Below are 17945 nucleotides of genomic sequence, written 5' to 3'. Positions count from 1 at the left end.
ATTTCCTGCGTGGCTCCCTGGGAGACACCAAGCTGATGAAAGTCCCCTTTTTTTTCCTTATAGGAAATACCAATGAATTTTGTGGACCCCAAAGAAATCGACATCCCCAGCCATGGAACTAAAAACCGCTACAAAACCATCCTGCCGAGTAAGTGCCTCACCCAGGGCTCCCTGCTGTGCCATTCAGTCCTGCCTGAGGAGCTCAGTGCTGGCAAAATCTCCTTGTCTTTGTCCTCAATCATTCTGTACCCATCCATGAGTGTGCTTCAAGTCTCTGCCTGCATGCCCTCCTGTGTGATCTGCGCTAGGTGCCCCTGCTCTGGCAGGGGGGTTGGGCTGGAGGAGCTGTTGAGGTCCCTTCCAGCCCCTTACACTCTGTGATTGTGTGATAACAAAAGCTGCAGGGCTGGCAAATGCAGAATCTCAGCCCCAGCCACAGACTGGAGTGCAGCCTGGGTGCCTGCTGGCTCTCTCCAGAGAGCAGCTCAAGCACACAGAGCTCTGTCAAGCCTCACAGTGACTCCCCTGATCTGGAGCATGAAAGGACCAACACTGTTGCCTCCATCACAGCCCACACTCTCTTGCAGTCACTGAAGTCCCTCTGATTGGGTCAAGCTACTTGGAATCTGTCTAGCATTATGTGCTCCAGACTGAAAAAAAACAAGGGCATCCTGTCCCTTATTGACAACCTCAGGAGGCTCAACAAGACCAAGGGCAAGGTCCTGCAGCTGGCTCAGGGCAATCCCAGGCACTGATACAGGCTGGGCAGGGACTGGCTTGAGGGCAGCCCTGAAGAAAAGGCCTTGGGGGTGCTGGGGGAGGAGAAGCTCAACAGGAGCCAGCAGTGAGCACTTGCAGCCCAGAGAGCCAAGCAGAGCCTGGGCTGCAGCAAGAGAAGTGTGGCCAGCAGGGCCAGGGAGGGGATTCTGCCCCTCTGCTCCACTCTGCTGAGACCACAACTGGAGCTCTGGGGCCAGCTCTGGAGCCTCTGTGCCAGGAAGGCTCTGGAGGTGCTGGAAGGTGTCCAGAGAAGGGCCATGAGGATGAGCAGAGGGCTGGAGCTGCTCTGCTCTGAGGACAGACTGAGGGAGTTGGGGTTGTGCAGGCTGGAGAAGAGAAGGCTCTGAGGAGACCTCATTGTGGCCTTCCAGTATCTGCAGGGGGCTCCAAGAAAGCTGGGGAGGGACTTTTGAGGGTGTCAGGGAGGGATAGGACTGGGGGGATAGAGAAAAACTAGAAATGGGTAGATTGAGATTGGCTGTTAGGAAAAAGTTGTTCCCCATGAGGGTGGTGAGAGCCTGGCACAGGCTGCCCAGGGAGGTGGTGGAAGCCTCCTGCCTGGAGGTGTTTGCAGCCAGGCTGGATGTGGCTGTGAGCAACCTGCTGGGGCATTGGGACTGGCTGCTCCTTGAGGTCCCTTCCATCCCTGACACTTCTATGATTCCATGATTCACATAGTGGACTTCCATCTTTGTGAGCCCTCTGATGGCTGAGTCATGTTTTGTTCCCTTATCCATGTGCCAGATGGCTTTGTGGAAATCTGGTTACATTAGTGAGGCAAGCACTCTGACACCATGCTGCCTCCACGTTGCTGTGAGCACGCTGCTGCTTTGCTGCACTACCTCTGGGGTTTTAGTGGCCCAGAACATCTCCTTCTGGCCAAGGAACAATTGCTTTGTCTCAATCAGCGGAGTAGTGTTGGTTCCAAATAAGTTTCTCTGAAATGCAGCTATGTTGAGGGCATTTGTGGGTGAGTAATGAGCTATTCCCTTTCTCTTTCATTAAGCACCCTGGGCTTGTGGTCAGGCCCAAAGCAGACTGCAGATGTTGTAACATTGCACTAAATATAGCCAGGAATGGCTGAGCCTCCGTGGGTTTTGACATCACCAAAGGGACAGAGTTCAGAGACTCCAAATGGTGGAGGGCACTCCCACAGAAAAATGTAAACACATCCCTTGGCTTAGGTCTGGAATGAGGAGCATGCAGTACGTGGCACCATGTCCTGTCAGCTGGAGCTTTGGTTTCTAATCACCTCTGTAATGTTCCTGTAGGCCTGTGCTGTGTGCCAGGAGCATGGAGCCAGGCTCTGCCCAGGGATGCCCGATTACAGCACGAGAAGTTGAGGCACAGGGAGCTCCATGGAAGCAGGAGGGAAAATACCTTCCCTGTGAGGGTGGCAGAGCCCTGGAGCAGGCTGCCCAGGGGGGTTGTGGAATCTCTCTCTGGAGAGATTCAAACCTGGATGTGTTGCTGTGTGATCTGCTCTAGGTGCTCCTGCTCTGGCAGGGGGGTTTGGGCTGGATGGGCTTTGGGGGTCCCTTCCAGCCCCTGAAACTGTGATTCTGTGCTGCTAGCCATGCAGACTCACACACTTACTTGGCAGGGTGGCTCTCAGCCTGCCTGAACCCACTGTGATTTGTTCCCATCCCACCAAGGCCTTGCAGTCAAGTTAATGAGCACTTAATGGCCTTCAGCCACTGAATGTGTTTCAGAAATGTGATGTGCAGCTGGGAAAGAGACTCTCTGGGTGCAGTCCTCACTTCCATTCAGCCCCCAGGAAAATGGCCATTTTTTCCCAAGGTTGGTTCATCTGCTGTGACCAATGGCTGTGCACATCCAAGTAGAATCACAGCACTGTCAGGGTTGGAATGGACCTCAAGGAGTAGCCAGTTCCAAGCCTCCTACAATGGCCAGGGACACCTCACACTGCAGCAGGTTGCTCACAACCACATCCAGCCTGGCTGCAAACACCTCCAGGGATGAGGCTTCCACGACCTCCCTGGGCAGCCTGTGCCAGGCTCTCACCACCCTCATGGGGAACAACTTCCTAACATCCACTCTCAATCTACCCACTTCTAGTTTTGTTTCATTCCCCCCAGTCTTATCCCTCCCTGACAGCCTCAGAAGTCCCTCCCCAGCTTTCTTGGAGCCCCCTTCAGATACTGCAAGGACACAATGAGGTCTCCTTGGAGCCTTCTCTTCTCCAGACTGCTCTCTCAAGCTGTCCTCACAGGAGAGCAGCTCCAGCCCTCTGTGCAGTTGAGGAGTTTGAAGGCAATTAAAGCAAGCAAGTAACTGAATGCAGTTTACATGCCAAGTAATCAGAAAATTCAGTGCTCCCTAGAGTCTGGCCCAGTGTCAACAGGATGTACACAGAGGGTGAAATGCTGACCCCTTTGACGACAGCAGGGCTTGTGCCTTCAGCTGCAGCGGGGCCAGGCTCTGGCCAAGCCTCCCCCTGCCTGGTGGGTGGATTTTTGGAGGGAGTTCTCCCTTCCCATAGCATCTTGCCTCCAAGCTGCTCCAGCCAGCATCAGCTTGGCCATCAGCAAGGCCTTGCCAGTGCAGTGAGTCCTCTTTCACTGCAGCATGTGTTTTGAATTGGGACATGACAGCTGGGCTGTGGCTGATGCTGATGAGCTCTGAGAACCAACAGGCCTTGGTGTTTCCACCTCCAGTTAGCCAGGACATGCTGCTGACTCCACAGCACATTCTCAGTCCAGCCACACTACTGGTGTGCCCCACAGCTACTCCCTGTCAGGCACTTTGTAACCCTGAGAGAAATCACAAGGTCTGTGGTGTGTTAGCACCAGGCTTGTTCAAAGAAGGTATTTTGAGGGTTGAGCTGTATGAGCTGACTCATCACTCTGCCCTGGTGAGTGGGACCTCACCTGGAATATTGCACCCAGGTCTGGGCTCCACAGTTCAAGAGGGACAGGGATCTGCTGAGGAGAGTCCAAGGGAGGGCTACAAGGATGCTGAAGGGACTGCAGCACTGCCTGGGGAGGAGAGGCTGAGAGCCCTGGGGCTGCTGAGTCTGGAGAGGAGAAGGCTGAGAGGGATCTGATCAATGTCTATCAATAGCTGAGGGCTGGGGGTCAAGGGGAGGGGGCCAAGCTCTTGTGGGTGGTGCACAGCAATAAGTCAAGGAGCAATGGAGACAAACTTGACCAGAGAAGGTTTCAGCTCCACATGAGGAGAAACTTCTTTGGTGTGAGGGTGGCAGAGCCCTGGAGCAGGCTGCCCAGAGAGGTTGTGGAGTCTCCTCCTGTGGAGCCTTTCCAACCCCAGCTGGATGCATTCCTGTGTTGGCTACCCTGGGTGATGCTGCTCTGGCAGGGGGTTGGATTGGATGATCTCTGGAGGTCCCTTCCAACCTCTAATGTTCTGTGATTCTGTGACCTAATCAATGTCTATCAATAGCTGAGGGCTGGGGGTCAGGAAGGAAGGGGCAGGGACAGCCTCTGCTCACTGTGCCCTGGGATAGGAGAATCACAGAATCACCAAGGTTGGAAGAGACCTCAAAGATCATCAAGTCCAGCCTGTCACTGAGAAGGGACAGTGGATGTCAGCTACTGCACAGGAGGTTCCACCTCAACATGAAGTCTTTACTGTGAGGGTGCCAGAGCCCTGGAGCAGGCTGCCCACAGAGGTTGTGGAGTCCCCTTGTCTGGAGCCTTCCCAGCCCTGTCTGGATGTGTTCCTGTGTGACCTGTGCTGGATTCTATGCTCCTGCTCTGGCAGGGGGCTTGCACTGGAAGATCTCCAGAGGTCCCTTCCAACCTGGGATGCTGTGAGGTACACTCACAGAGTCACACACCCCACCCCACTCCCAGTCTGAGTGGGTTTGGAAATGATTGGAGTAATTAAAGAGCCCAGTTGTCCTGGTTTCCTGCTCAGATGATATCAACCCACTGCTTGGTACATCCACATCAGCTTTTCCATTCCCAGTGCTGGGTGTGTCCCTGGAGCCAGGGCACCTGTGGTGACAAGTGATGGTGGAGCTCCTAAAAATGCCCACTGCTGCCAGCTCCACCCTCTGTGCTGTGGAGCATGTCCTCCTCTCCTAAGAGATAACTGCACAGCAGGGTGCCTGAGGTCAGTTGCACACTAGCACCCAGCCAGACACACTCCTGTGGGGTCAAATGAATGCCTAAGGAGAATTGTTCTATATATGGAACACTGCAAAGTGCAGGAAATGTTCCCCCTTGCAGGAAGGTGTTTCAGCTGCAGGGTAACATAGCCAGAGCTCTCACACAAACACCAGGGTGCCTCTTCAAGTGTTCTAAGTGTTACTTGCTGTGGAATGATGTGCTAATACAATGAGAGGACAGGTGGGAAGCAGAAGCAAGGGGCTGAGCCATTCCTTAAATTCACTCTTTCTCCATGCTTCCTCTTGCCTGTGACCCTACTCACTGCTCCTGTTAAGCCCCTCTCTGCATCCTTCACCTGCATTCCCTCTGCCATCCACAGAACCACTGAACCACACAGTCACAGAGTCAGCCACATTGGAGGAGACTTCCAAATTCACCCAGTCCAACCTATCACCCAACCCTACCTAATCAACCAGACCATGGCACCAAGTGCCTCAGCCAGGCTCTTCATAAACACCTCCAGGGATGGTGACTCCACCACCTCCCTGGGCAGCACATTCCAGTGGCCAATCTCTCTTGCTGGGAAGAAATTCTATCTAAGATCCAGTCTAAACCTCCCCTGGCACAGCTTGAGAATGTGTCCTCTTGTTCTGGTTGCCTGGGAGAACCAGTATCCTTAATTCAAAAGCAGGCAGGACAGAGGTGGATGAATTTCAAGAGGTTTGAATATCTGAAAGATTTATGATCTTTGGGGCTGCCAGTGAGGACATTCTGCCTCACAAAGGTTTTGCCTTCCTTCCCTGCTCCCCAAGCAGAAATGTGGTAAGGAGAACCTTTCTCACAGCATTTCACTCCTGCTGTTGGCAAGGCCACTAGGGCTGGATCTGCAGTAACATATTTGGGCACCTCAATACAGGAGAGGTAGAGAGGTGCTGGAGCCAGGGCAGAGGAGGGCAAGGAAGCTGGGAAGGGCTTGGAGAAGAAATCTGATGAAGAGCAACTGAAGGAGCTGGGGATGGTTAGTGGGAAAGAGAGGAGGCTGAGGGGAGACCTCCTGGCTCTCTACAGCTCCCTGCAAGGAGGTGGTGGAGAGGTTGGTGCTGGGCTCTGCTCCCAGGTCAGTAGTGACAGAAGAAGAGGGAATGGCCTCAAGCTGCCCCTGGGGAGGTTCAGACTGGACATGAGGAAAGCTTTTTTTCAGGCAAGAGTGGTGAGGGCTTGGAATGTGCTGGGCAGGGAGGTGGTGGAGTCCCCAAGCCTGGCTGTGTTTGCAGGGGGTTTGGCTGTGGTGCTTGGGGCTGTGGTTTAGGGGTGAGCCTTGCAGAGCAGGGTTCTGGGCTGGCCTTGGTTATCCTGAGGCTCTTTTCCAAGCTGAATGTTTCTGTGACTCTGTGATTACACATCCAAGTGCCAAGTGCTCTTTGGCCACAGCAACCCCATGCACTGCTACAGGCTGGGGTCAGAGTGGCTGAGAGCAGCCAGGCAGAGAGGGACCTGGGGGTACTGGTTGATGGTAGGCTGAACATGAGCCAGCAGTGTGCCCAGGGGGCCAAGAGGGCCAAGGGTATCCTGGCCTGCATCAGGAGCAGTGTGGCCAGCAGGAGCAGGGAAGTCATTGTGCCCTGTGCTCAGCACTGGTTAGGCCACACCTTGAGTCCTGTGTCCAGTTCTGGGCCCCTCAGGTTAGGAAAGATGTTGAGCTGCTGGAAGGTGTCCAGAGAAGGGCAACAAAGCTGGGGAGGGGTCTGGAGCACAGCCCTGTGAGGAGAGGCTGAGGGAGCTGGGGTTGCTTAGCCTGGGGAAGAGGAGGCTCAGGGGAGACCTTCTTGTTCTCTACAACTCCCTGAAGGGAGGTTGTAGCCAGGCAGAGGTTGGTCTCTTCTGCCAGGCAAGCAACACCAGAACAAGAGGACACAGTCTCAAGCTGTGCCAGGGGAGGTTTAGGCTGGAGGTTAGGAAGAAGTTCTACACAGAAAGAGTGATTGCCCATTGGAATGGGCTGCCTGGGGAGGTGGTGGAGTCACCATCCCTGGAGGTGTTCAGGAGGAGACTTGATAGGGTGCTTGGTGCCGTGGTCTAGTTGATTAGGTGGTGTTGGATGATGGGTTAGATGTGATGATCTCTGAGGTCTCTTCCAAGCTGGTTTATTCTATTCTGCTTATCCTGGAAATGCTGGAAATGCAGACATGCCTGTGTCCTGAAGCACTCAGCAAAGAGTAGCAGCTGAAATGGAGGGATAAGAAATGACCCCTGTAGAAGGCACTCAGCCTTTGCACTGGGACAAAGCCCGCAGCTCCATGTCTCCATGACCCAGTGGTGTTCACGGAGTGGATGATGCTTCAGCAATGATGGCACTGGGGGAGGCTGTCCAGCAATGCCACCATGCAGCCCTGCTCGTTCCCTGCACCTGGCAGTCTGAGGGAGGCCAGCTAGAGCCCCTTTAGCACCCTCCTGCTCCCCCAGGCTGCTAAATTCAGGCCAATATTGAGTTGTCAGAGACAGCTGGAGGAAGTTTCTCCCGCTCTAATGGGAGAGCCATTCCAGACTTCCCAGATACACAACAGCCAGCAGCAGGAATTCTGCCTCAGGCAAGACTGCGGGAGACACTTTTGTGTTAGTATCTGTAAGTGCTTAGCAGCTCTGCTGTGTTTCGAGATGCTTTACATGGATGAATTCAGCCTTGCAGCCACCCTCTGTGTCTTTCTGCTGCAGCCTCAGACCCTCAGACTTCGCCATCCGTGAGGAAGATTGCTCCCTCAAAGGTATTTGTCATTCAGGAGGAAGCTAATTGCTTCCATTTGTGTCTGATGGTCGCTTAGTGGCTCTGGATCTGTAGCAGCCCTGAGGTTTCCCTCATTCCAGAGCTGAATTCACAGCCCTTGCCTATTTCATAGCTGCTCAGGACTGTCCATTCAGGGAAGATTCCCTTTGGGAAGCAGCGTTTCTTTCGTTGGTTGGAGTTGGAAGGAGGCTTCGTGAATGTGAAGCTGATTTGGCTGCTCCTTAGTAACAGAGAGGCTTATCTGGAGCCACGGTAATTGAGCTGGCTGTTGAGTCTGCTTGGAAGAGGTTTTTTAAGGTAGGGGTCAAGCTGTAGCCGCAGCAGAGGCATTGTGCGAGGCAGCGGAAGCCACAGAGCCTGAGGCGTTTGTGGAAATGGCTAATAATCACTCCGTGCTGAAAAGGAATGAGAGGTTTCCTGTCCTCCTATTGTTAAGGGGGGGGAGAGGAAAAAAAAGTTGTAAGTGAAAAAGTTGGGAAAGTTACTCCAGAGAGATTCCAGCAGGAGTTAAGTAGGGTTGGTGTTGGGCTGTTGAGGCAGAGGCCGAGGCTTCCCCGCACAGGCTTTGCCTTGGAAGCCCTGCATGCACTTGCACACTTTAAGAAAGACCCTTCAAAACACCCAGGCTGGGCCCTGCAGAGCCTCCACTCCTGTCCAAGGCTCTCCTGTGACCCTCGGTGGGAAAAGGACATAAAGTAGGGTTGGGATCGTCCCTCCTCTTCCTCTGATTTGCAAAGGTTTTATCTGGTTCTTAGGAACAGGATGAACCAGCTCTGAAGACACAGCACTTGTACATCAATTACACATTTCTTGCATAAGCAGCAGGGCCATGCAATAAATCCTGGTCTCTAATGTGATGGCCTTAAGAACTTGGATCTCTTAACCATGGAGTTGAAAGGTGCCAGAGAGCTGCAAGGAGGTGGACTGGGAAGTGTCAGCTTCTGTTATTTCATTCCCATGATGCCTGCACCTCCCCTTTATAAAGGACCAGCACAGGTCGTTCAGCCCCTTCTTCTCCCCCTCTCTCTCCTCTTGGCACAGACTTTCTCATCTCTGCTCTGCAGGGCAAGGTTTGTGTCCTGGCTCAGCCTTGGCAGGGCTAATTTTTACTGCATCATTTGGGCCTGGGTAGGGAGGCACTGAGGCTGGGGGGAGGGGAGAGACATTTGAGGTCTGGGGTATTGAAGCCTGGTTTGGGGGAAGGTTTTGGGAAGTTTCTGGCCTAGTGAGATCTTGGTAAAGCCCAGATTGGAGGCTAAGTATGAACTGCTGTATTTTGTACAGTTTTGGACTGTTGCATCTATAGTTGTGAATAGCACTTCCATTTACAGCTCCAGTTCCTTCCAATCCTGTGTGGAGTTACTCCTCTGGGGAGGTGTAGAGAGCATCTGTCTGCTCCTTAAAGCCAAGGCATCTTACCACCCTCCAGTGCAGCATCCATGGATGTATCTTTGGAGATGCAGACTGCACTCAGCAAAGCAACTCTGCAGAGATCATGGACAAGCCATGAGTGTCTGTAGGGCACTGCCCACAAGCTGCTGATTCAAACTAAGGAAGCCAGTTGCCAGAAGGTGCATCTTTCATTTCTCAGTGCAGAAATATACCCAGGTAGCTTTGTTAACAGTAGAAGTTGGGGGGTTTCCTCCCAGAAAACAAAAAGTGTGAAGGCAGTAGAAGTGTGCCCCTGGACAGTCACAGCAGAGGCACCTCACTTCCCTTCACCACCTCCCTTTCTGAAACTGAGAACTCACTGGCTTGAATTCCACAAGGGTTACACATGGGGGTCACATCCTTGCTCATTTTGCTTGTCCTTCACAACTAAGCAAGCAAAAACTGCCTTCACAGGAGGGGTTTAGTAACCCCAGCTCTTTACACAACAGAGCTGCCCCCTGCTCTCTGCTAGATCATCCCAGGACAGTGAAGGCAAGAAGAGCATGAAGGGAATTATCCTTGTGGTTTGCCATCATCTCTCCAGTTTAGCCTACACAAGTGGTCACAAGCTGTGTCAGATGAGAACAGAGAGACTGAAGGGGAGGGTATAGATTACCTACTCCAGTCCCTCACAGCAAACCTAAACTGGTATACAAAACACATAGCTGATTTCAGTTGGAACACAGAGCTCTTCTCAGTTGGAAGCCAGCTGTAGTCACTGGAACAGTACAGCTTCAAGCAAAGACAGCAAAGTTGACTCCAAAGGAGCTGGTGTCATTGTTTAACTCTCTACAATGATCTGAGGCAGGTTGCAGAGAAGTCTGGGCTGGATGATACTCAGCACAGGCAGGTTAGACCTTGTGGGACACTGGCCAGGATCTGAGTCACAGAATCATAGACTGGTTTGGGTTGGAAGGGACCTGAAAGATCATCTAGTTGCAGCCTTGCTGTTCGTGGCTACTGCTCCTTGAAGGGACCCTCATGTGGAGTAGGTGGCACAACTTGCTGACACCCCAGTTGATAGTGACCCTGCTTTCATGTCCCCAGCTTGCTGAGATACTTGTGTGCAGCCCATCACTGGGCAGTGTAGAGCTCCTGTAGTTACTCGTGCCTTTGCAGAGGCAACAATGTGGTGCATAATGGTTTAGTGCTTGAAAGCCCAAGTAACAGTAGATTGTTTTCTTCTATAAGTCTTTGAATCTCTAGAGGAATCTTCTAACTATGGGTTTTCTTTTCACTTTCCCTCTTCCCTGTGCTCTTAGATCCTCTAAGCAGAGTGTATTTGAAACCCAAAAATCCATCTGACTCCCTGAGTACCTACATAAATGCTAACTACATTAGGGTAAGTAAATGGACACTCTTCATGTGCTTTGGGGACAGTGTTTGATGGTCCACATGGACAGCTGGTTTTGCCAAGGTGCCACTCATTTGACTCCTACCCATCTTCACTGAGAGCTCCTAACACTTTTTGCCCACATTGGTGTGAGAGAAACAAAGCTTCATGAGCTGTTTGCAACAGAGACCACCCAGCCATGAAGGTACCCAAATGGCTGCACTAAGAAAACAATTTGTCAGCTGGCTGATGAAAACCATCAAGAAACAGATGCATTGCTAGTTGTTTGCTTCAGCTTTTACCATCTGATAATGTCCTACTGCTCTGTAGTAAGGAAGAGGGTTGCCTTTGGACCAGCATTTTGGTAACAAGATCAGAGTAAAGAGCAGTATCAGCTGTGTGGTTGCTCACTGCAGTCATATTACCCACAAACAAGCTGAGTGGTGATGTGGAACTGTACCTCTTGACAGTCCTGACATTAGCAGTTAAGTGATTAGATAAATACTGTAACAGTCTGTGAAAAGGAGCATCAGGAGATGTGTTTAACTCTACACATGCACAGCAGCACATATCCTCATTCACATTGTGCTCCCTATACCAAATGGCTACGGGATGAGCATCATTTCTGCCAGCTGTGTTACCATCCTTGATAAGACAGCAGCAGCCAGAGCCTTCTTGCCACACAGTGAGCAGTCTACTAAGAAAGTACTGCTTGTGGAGTCTCCTTCTCTGGACACATTCAAAACCCAGCTGGATGCATTCCTGTGTGGACTCCCCTGGGTGATGCTGCTCTGGCAGGGGGGTTGGACTGGATGAGCTCTGGAGGTCCTTTCTAACCTCCAATGTACTCTGATACTTCAGTCATGTTTTAAAGAGTGCAGTCCTCCACCTGCAAAATGAAATGTTTTGGTTTGAGTTGTGTCCCAGATCCTCAGCTGGAATAAGTTGAATGGGTGAACTGAAATTTGGCCCCAGAGCTCTGCAGTGGTGTTGCTTACCTAGCTAACAGTGCATGAGCAAACACATGCCCCAGACCCCTTACCCTGCCTCACTTCACATCCTGATGAAAAGGCATCATCATCATGCAACTAAGCAGAGCAGTTCTCTTTGGAGAGCAGCTCTCCAGTCAGCCAGGCCACGTTTTGAGCCCTCTGAGGTCTCCCTTTTCCCCCTTCAGGTGGTGCAACTGACACTGGTTGAAATGTCAGCAACTGCAGAAGAAGTACAGCCCAGCAATAAAACAAAATTTCACACCCCTGTATGCAACATCCTGAGGCTTGCAGAGCTGTCCTGGACAGAGGCAGACTGGGGAGCAGAAAGAGGACTGCTTGTACCAGCTGAGGATCTGTCCCATTGATGAATGCAATGAGTAACAGTGCCAGGGAGAAAGGCACCCAAAAGGAAGAGCCATGGCCAGAGGCTCTCCCACACCAGCTCCAGCTGCTTCCCATTCACTCATCTCCTTTATACATTGCCTGGCTCTCCTGATCTGCATTGCACTTGGGCATGCTGCCCCTGCACCACCTCCCAAGTCCTTCTCACTTGAAAAGTAAGAAGGGCAGTCTCTTGTTGTGCCTGTTTCTTCTTGCTTTCCCCCTTTTTTGCCTGACCCTTTTCCTCCTTCCTACACACTGCTGTGTCTCAGGGCTCCCTGCACTGATCTGCAGTCCCTCCTTTAAGGCCTCATGGAGGTGCTTCTCCCTTAGCAAAGACACAGAGCAGAGCCTTTGACTCCACAAAGCCTTCATGGAGTTGAAATCTTTTTTCCTGTGGTAGAAAGCAGTTTTATAGTTGGGTGGTTTTTTTGTTTAGCTGTTGGTTTTGGTGTTGGTTTGGTTTGTTTTTCCTGTGGCTTGCTGACTGGAAACTTAATCTTGTAAACACTGCAGCAACATCAATGCTGGATTCAAGTACTGCTGGGTGAAGGAAAGCCCCAGTGCTTTGGATGAAAAAATCAGCTAAGTAAGCAGGGAAATGTGAGAGGGGTTGCTGTATTCTCAGGACCATTTCAGTAGTTTCCAGAGGAAAAACTGTTGTGCTGGAAATGCTCTGACCTGCTCTGCTCTCACTGTTAAATGCTTTCAGCTCAGATAACTTCTTTTCTCTCTTGATTTCAGGTCCAGGTTTCTCCTCTTTCAGCACCTTCACCTGCAGGTTTGCTCAGCCACCTGAATTTAACCTAAATGCTCTTGTATCTGTTTCCAAACCAGGGGTATGGAGGGAAAGAGAAGGCTTTCATTGCAACTCAGGGACCCATGATTAACACAGTGAATGATTTCTGGCAGATGGTTTGGCAAGAAGACAGCCCTGTCATTGTTATGATCACAAAGCTGAAAGAAAAAAATGAGGTATGACAACCAGCCACACTGCAAAAACATTCCTAGAGCTGCATGCTGGAGGAAGACCCTCAGCAGAGATGGATGGAAGCTAGCAGGTAGCCAGCTCTTGAAACAGGCTGCTAATGGACCATAGGAAAAGTAATGTTGAGGTAGCCAAATATACCAACTGGAACTCCCTCTACTGTTAGTAAATTGGCAGCAGACACCGAGCTGGGGGCAGTGTGGATCTGCTGGAAGGTAAGAAGGCACTTCAGAGAGCGCTGGTCAGGCTGGGTGGCCAACAGGATGAGGTTTACCAAGGCCAAGGGCAGGGTCCTGCACCCTGGGCACAATGACCCCATGCAGTGCTGCAGACTGGGGATGAGTGGCTGGAGAGCAGCCTGGCAGAGAGGGACCTGGCAGTGCTGGGGGACAACAGCTGAACAGGAGCCAGCAGTGTGCCCAGGGGGCAGGGAAGGCCAATGGCATCTTGGCTTGGATCAGGAAGAGTGTGGCCAGCAGGAGCAGGGATGGAATTCTGCCCTGTGCTGGGCACTGGGGAGGCCTCAGCTGGAGCACTGTGTGCAGCTCTGGGCCCTCCCTGCCAGAGAGATCTTGAGGTGCTGCAGCAGGTCCAGAGGAGAGCAACCAGCCTGGGGAAGGGACTGGAGGGAAAGTGATGAGGAGAGGCTGAGGGAGCTGGGGGTGTTCAGCCTGGAGAAGAGGAGGCTCAGGGGGGACCTTATCACTCTCTACAAGTCCCTGAAGGGAAGCTGCAGTCAGGTGGGGGTCAGGCTCTTGTGCCAGGCAGCTTGTGACAAGAGGAGAGGGCATGGCCTGAAGCTGTGCCAGGGGAGGGTTAGGTTGGATGTTAGGAAGCACTTCCTGATGGAAAGGGGAATGAGAGACTGGGATGGGCTGCCCAGGGAGGTGGTGGAGTTTCCATCCCTGGAGGTGTTTAAGGCAAGCTTAGATGTGGCACTCAGTGCCATGGTCTGGTTGGTGTGGTGGGGTTAGGTCCCAGGCTGGGCTTGGTGAGCTCAGAGGTCTGTTCCATCCTCAGTCATTCTGTGATGCTGTGAACAGCACAGCAATCATAAGAGGTGTGTTTGAAAGAGGCACAAAGCAATCCCATTTCCTAGATGTGTGCTGTTGCCTTTGTAGTTTTAAGAAACAGCTCACATGTCTGTGGGTCACCTCTGTGCTGCTGCTTACCTTCTGGTGCACAAAGAGTAGATGGTGAGAGCTATGAGTGGAGGTTTCCTGACTTGGTTCAGGTTTGCAGTGTGCTCTAACAGCAGGCCTTGAATCCATTCCAGGTGTTTCAGATCTTCTGGAGGCCCTTAGCCAGAATGGAAATACTCTTCCACCTTGGTACAAAGTAGAGATGACAGTTGGATTTTAATTGCTAATGGCCTTCTACCTTCTTCCCTGTTACACATTTTGTGACTTTGGATCCATTCCCAACTGCAGCTTTAAGAACTTCATTTAGTATTGATGTAAATTGTTGCCAGGCTTTCCTTGCTGGTGCCAGAGGCCATATTTGTGGCTGTCAGACATCAGGAACAAAAGAATCACTCCCTCATGCAGAGGGCCAACACAAAGCTCTGTTCTGGAAGATCCAGTGTTAAAGAAGTGTCTTGAGAAGAGAAGGCTGAGAGGGATCTGATCAATGTCTCTCAAGAGCTGAGGGCTGGGGGTCAAGGGGAGGGGGCCAAGCTCTTGTGGGTGGTGCACAGCAATAAGCCAAGGAGCAATGGAGACAAACTTGACCAGAGAAGGTTTCAGCTCAGCATGAGGAGAAACTTCTTTGGTGTGAGGGTTCCAGAGCCCTGGAGCAGGCTGCCCAGAGAGGCTGTGGAGTCTCCTTCTCTGGAGCCTTTCCAACCCCACCTGGATGCATTCCTGTGTGGACTGCCCTGGGTGATGCTGCCCTGGCAGGGGGGGTTGGACTGGATGAGCTCTGGAGGTCCCCTCCCACCTTTAATGTACTGTGAGACTGGGAAGTGATTTACAGGGCTTGTGGACAAAAGAGACATCATAGTATCAGTCAGGGTTGGAAGGGACCACAAGGATCATCTAGTGCCAACCCCCCTGCCATGGGCAGGGACACCCCACACTAGATCAGGCTGCCCAGAGCCTCGTCCAGCCTGGGCTTAAACACCTCCAGGGACAGGGCCCCAACCACCTCCCTGGACAACCCATCCCAGGGCTTCACCACTCTCATGGGGAAGAACTTCCTCCTCACCTCCAGCCTGAATCTCCCCACCTCCAGCTTCATTCCATTCCCCCTAGTCCTATCACTACCTGAGATCCTGAGCAGTCCCTCCCCAGCTTTCTTGTAGCCCCCTTCAGATCCTGGAAGGCCACAATGAGGTCTCCTCAAAGCCTTCTCTTCTCCAGACTGAACAGCCCCAACTCCTTCAGTCTGTCCTCATAGGAGAGGTGCTCCAGCCCTCTGATCATCCTCTGATCATCCAGCAGATGGACATAAAGGAGTTTGGCTTTTCCCTGGAGTCCAAGCTGCTAGAGAAAAAGAGCCTGGATGAGGCACTTGGTGCCATGGTTCAGTTGATGAGGTGGTGCTGGGTGATAGGTTGGACTGGATGATCTCTGAGGTCTTTTCCAACCTGGTTAATTCTACTCTATTCTAAAACCCAGAAAGCTTCCCCCAGCCTAAGTGGCCAAAAGCAGTAAGTATTTCACTTAGGAAGTGCTGACAATTTAAACACTCCGAGCCTGACACTGTGTGAGAAGAATGACTTGAAAGAAGTGCCCAAGGTTTCCAGGCTGTCAGGAAGCCCTGTGTTTACCTGAGTTACACAGGCTCTAGGCACTGCTGTTTATCCACATTGTTGTGGCCTGGCAGTGCTAATTTCCTCCCAGAAGAAATGCTGAAGGATCTCACAGAGTTCCCAGGCTACACAGAGAGGCTGCTTGCACAAGCTGTCCTGCCCTGTCTAGAAACCTGAAGAACTCTCCCACCCTTAGCAGATTCCTCCTGAAACTTTGTTTGCTCCTGAGAAAAACAAACAAACAAAAAATAAACCAAACCAACCCCCCCAAAACCACCAAAAAGCCTTAGCTCCAGCACTGTTAAAGGATTTGCTCCTTGCAGGGAAGGCAAGAGCAGGTGCACAACAGCCCCTGATATTTTCTGTTGGTCTGCTTTAGTTCCTTCATGTTCAGAATACAAATAGCTTCATATCTGAAAGTGTATTCCTCCACTCATCCACAGCCACCTGTGCACAAAGGACTTGGGGTGCTGGGGGATGAGAAGCTCAATATGAGCTGTCAGCATGAACTTGCAGCCCAGGCTCTGCTTGGCTTTCTGGGCTGCAGCAAGAGAAGTGTGGCCAGCAGGGCCAGGGAGGGGATTCTGCCCCTCTGCTCCACTCTGCTGAGACCACAGCTGGAGCTCTGGGGCCAGTTCTGGAGCCTCTGTGCCAGGAAGGATCTGGAGGTGCTGGAAGGTGTCCAGAGAAGGGCCACAAGGATGAGCAGAGGGCTGGAGCTGCTCTGCTGTGAGGACAGACTGAGGGAGTTGGGGTTGTGCAGGCTGGAGAGGAGAAGGCTCTGAGGAGACCTAATTGTGGCCTTCCAGTATCTGCAGGGGGCTCCAAGAAAGCTGGGGAGGGACTTTTGAGGGTGTCAGGGAGGGATAGGACTGGGGGGGATGGAGCAACACTAGAAATGGGGAGATTGAGATTGGATGTTAGGAAGAAGTTGTTCCCCATGAGGGTGGTGAGAGCCTGGCACAGGTTGCCCAGGGAGGTGGTGGAAGCCTCCTGCCTGGAGGTGTTTGCAGCCAGGCTGGAGGTGGCTGTGAGCAACCTGCTGTGGTGTGAGGTGTCCCTGCCCATGGCAGGGGGGTTGGAACTGGCTGAGCCTTGAGGTCCCTTCCAACCCTGACAATTCTATGGTACTAAGCTCCCATAACTGACTCAGCTGTAGGCCCCATTCTTCAGCAGCTATCACATCAGCCTCTTCTATTTGAGCTCTAAAGAACTGTGATTGATAAAGTAATGTATAATGAAGGAGCTCTCAAATCAGAGACCTATGAAAAGCCTTAACCTCCACAAGAACTTCACTTACTTAGCAAAAGTAAAATTACTTAGGACATCAGTGTCCCAGCTCAATAAACTGATGTGCTGAATATGCAGTGACAATGGGAACTGTGAGAAATGATGATGAAAAAGGAGTTTGGTAGAGTTCCTTCCTTCCAGGAGATGAAAAGATGGTCAAGACTCACTGGGGTAGCACTTCTTGTAAGATGGATGAAGATATGATGTGAAAGTAGAGAGCAAAATGTTCATTTCAGCTGTGGGGACAAGGAAGGTGGAACATTAAGTTACTGGATGCTCTTTCTGTTTTGGATGTTGAGGCCTGCTTTAGCAATGAGATGGATTTGTATGCAAGAATAATGCTGCAGGCATGAGCAGTGCTTAAGGACTTAAGCAGAATTTGTGGAACTTGCCCTCAGAGCTGCACAATGTCTGAACAGACTGCAAATCCAGCAGCACAAGGAGAGGCCACAGCAGAGGAGCTTCTGCCTCAACAGAAGAATGAGGAACTTGGGATTCTAGGCTGTAATTGTAGGGTTATTAATGAAGAAAAACACTTCTCACCTTCTCCCTGGTCACAGGCACCATCCCCCACAGCAAACCCCTGGCCAAGCTGTCAGCCCCTGGCTGGGACAGCAGCTCTCTGAGCTGGGTTAGGAACTGGCTGGAGGCTGAGCCCAGAGAGTGGTGGTGAATGGTGCCACAGCCAGCTGGCAGCCAGGCACCAGTGGTGTGCCCCAGGGATCAGTGCTGGGCTCCATCCTGTTCAATATCTTTATTGATGATCTGGATGAGGGCATTGAGTCCATCATCAGTAAATTTTGCAGATGACAGCAAGCTGGGGGCAGGAGTTGATCTGGTAGAGGGTAGGAGAGCTCTGCAGAGGGACCTCGACAGGCTGGGCAGATGGGCAGAGGGCAAGGGCAGGAGATTGAACACATCCAAGGTTCTACACATTGGCCACAGCAACCCCATGCAGTGCTACAGGCTGGAGAGCAGCCAGGCAGAGAGGGACCTGGGGGTAGTGGTTGATAGTAGGCAGAGGATGAGCCAGCAGTGTGCCCAGGGGCCAAGAAGGCCAATGGCATCCTGGCCTGCATCAGGAACAGTGTGGCCAGGAGGAGCAGGGAGGTCATTGTGCCC

At 51.9% G+C, this 17945-nt stretch overlaps 1 protein-coding gene across 1 annotated transcript in view; it reads left to right on the top strand.

Moving 5' to 3' along the window:
- The window catches only part of PTPRR (protein tyrosine phosphatase receptor type R), a 160274-nt gene that overhangs the window by 125046 nt on the left and 17283 nt on the right, over positions 1-17945 (top strand). The window contains exons 8-10 of the mRNA XM_054178738.1: positions 64-148; positions 10350-10429; positions 12631-12768. Coding sequence (XP_054034713.1) covers positions 64-148; positions 10350-10429; positions 12631-12768 — 303 coding nt within the window. The remainder of the gene's footprint in view (positions 1-63; positions 149-10349; positions 10430-12630; positions 12769-17945) is intronic.

This window comes from Dryobates pubescens, chromosome Z (assembly GCF_014839835.1).
Source record: "Dryobates pubescens isolate bDryPub1 chromosome Z, bDryPub1.pri, whole genome shotgun sequence".
Lineage (NCBI taxonomy): Eukaryota > Metazoa > Chordata > Aves > Piciformes > Picidae > Dryobates > Dryobates pubescens.
This window is presented reverse-complemented; position numbering and strand designations above follow the sequence as displayed.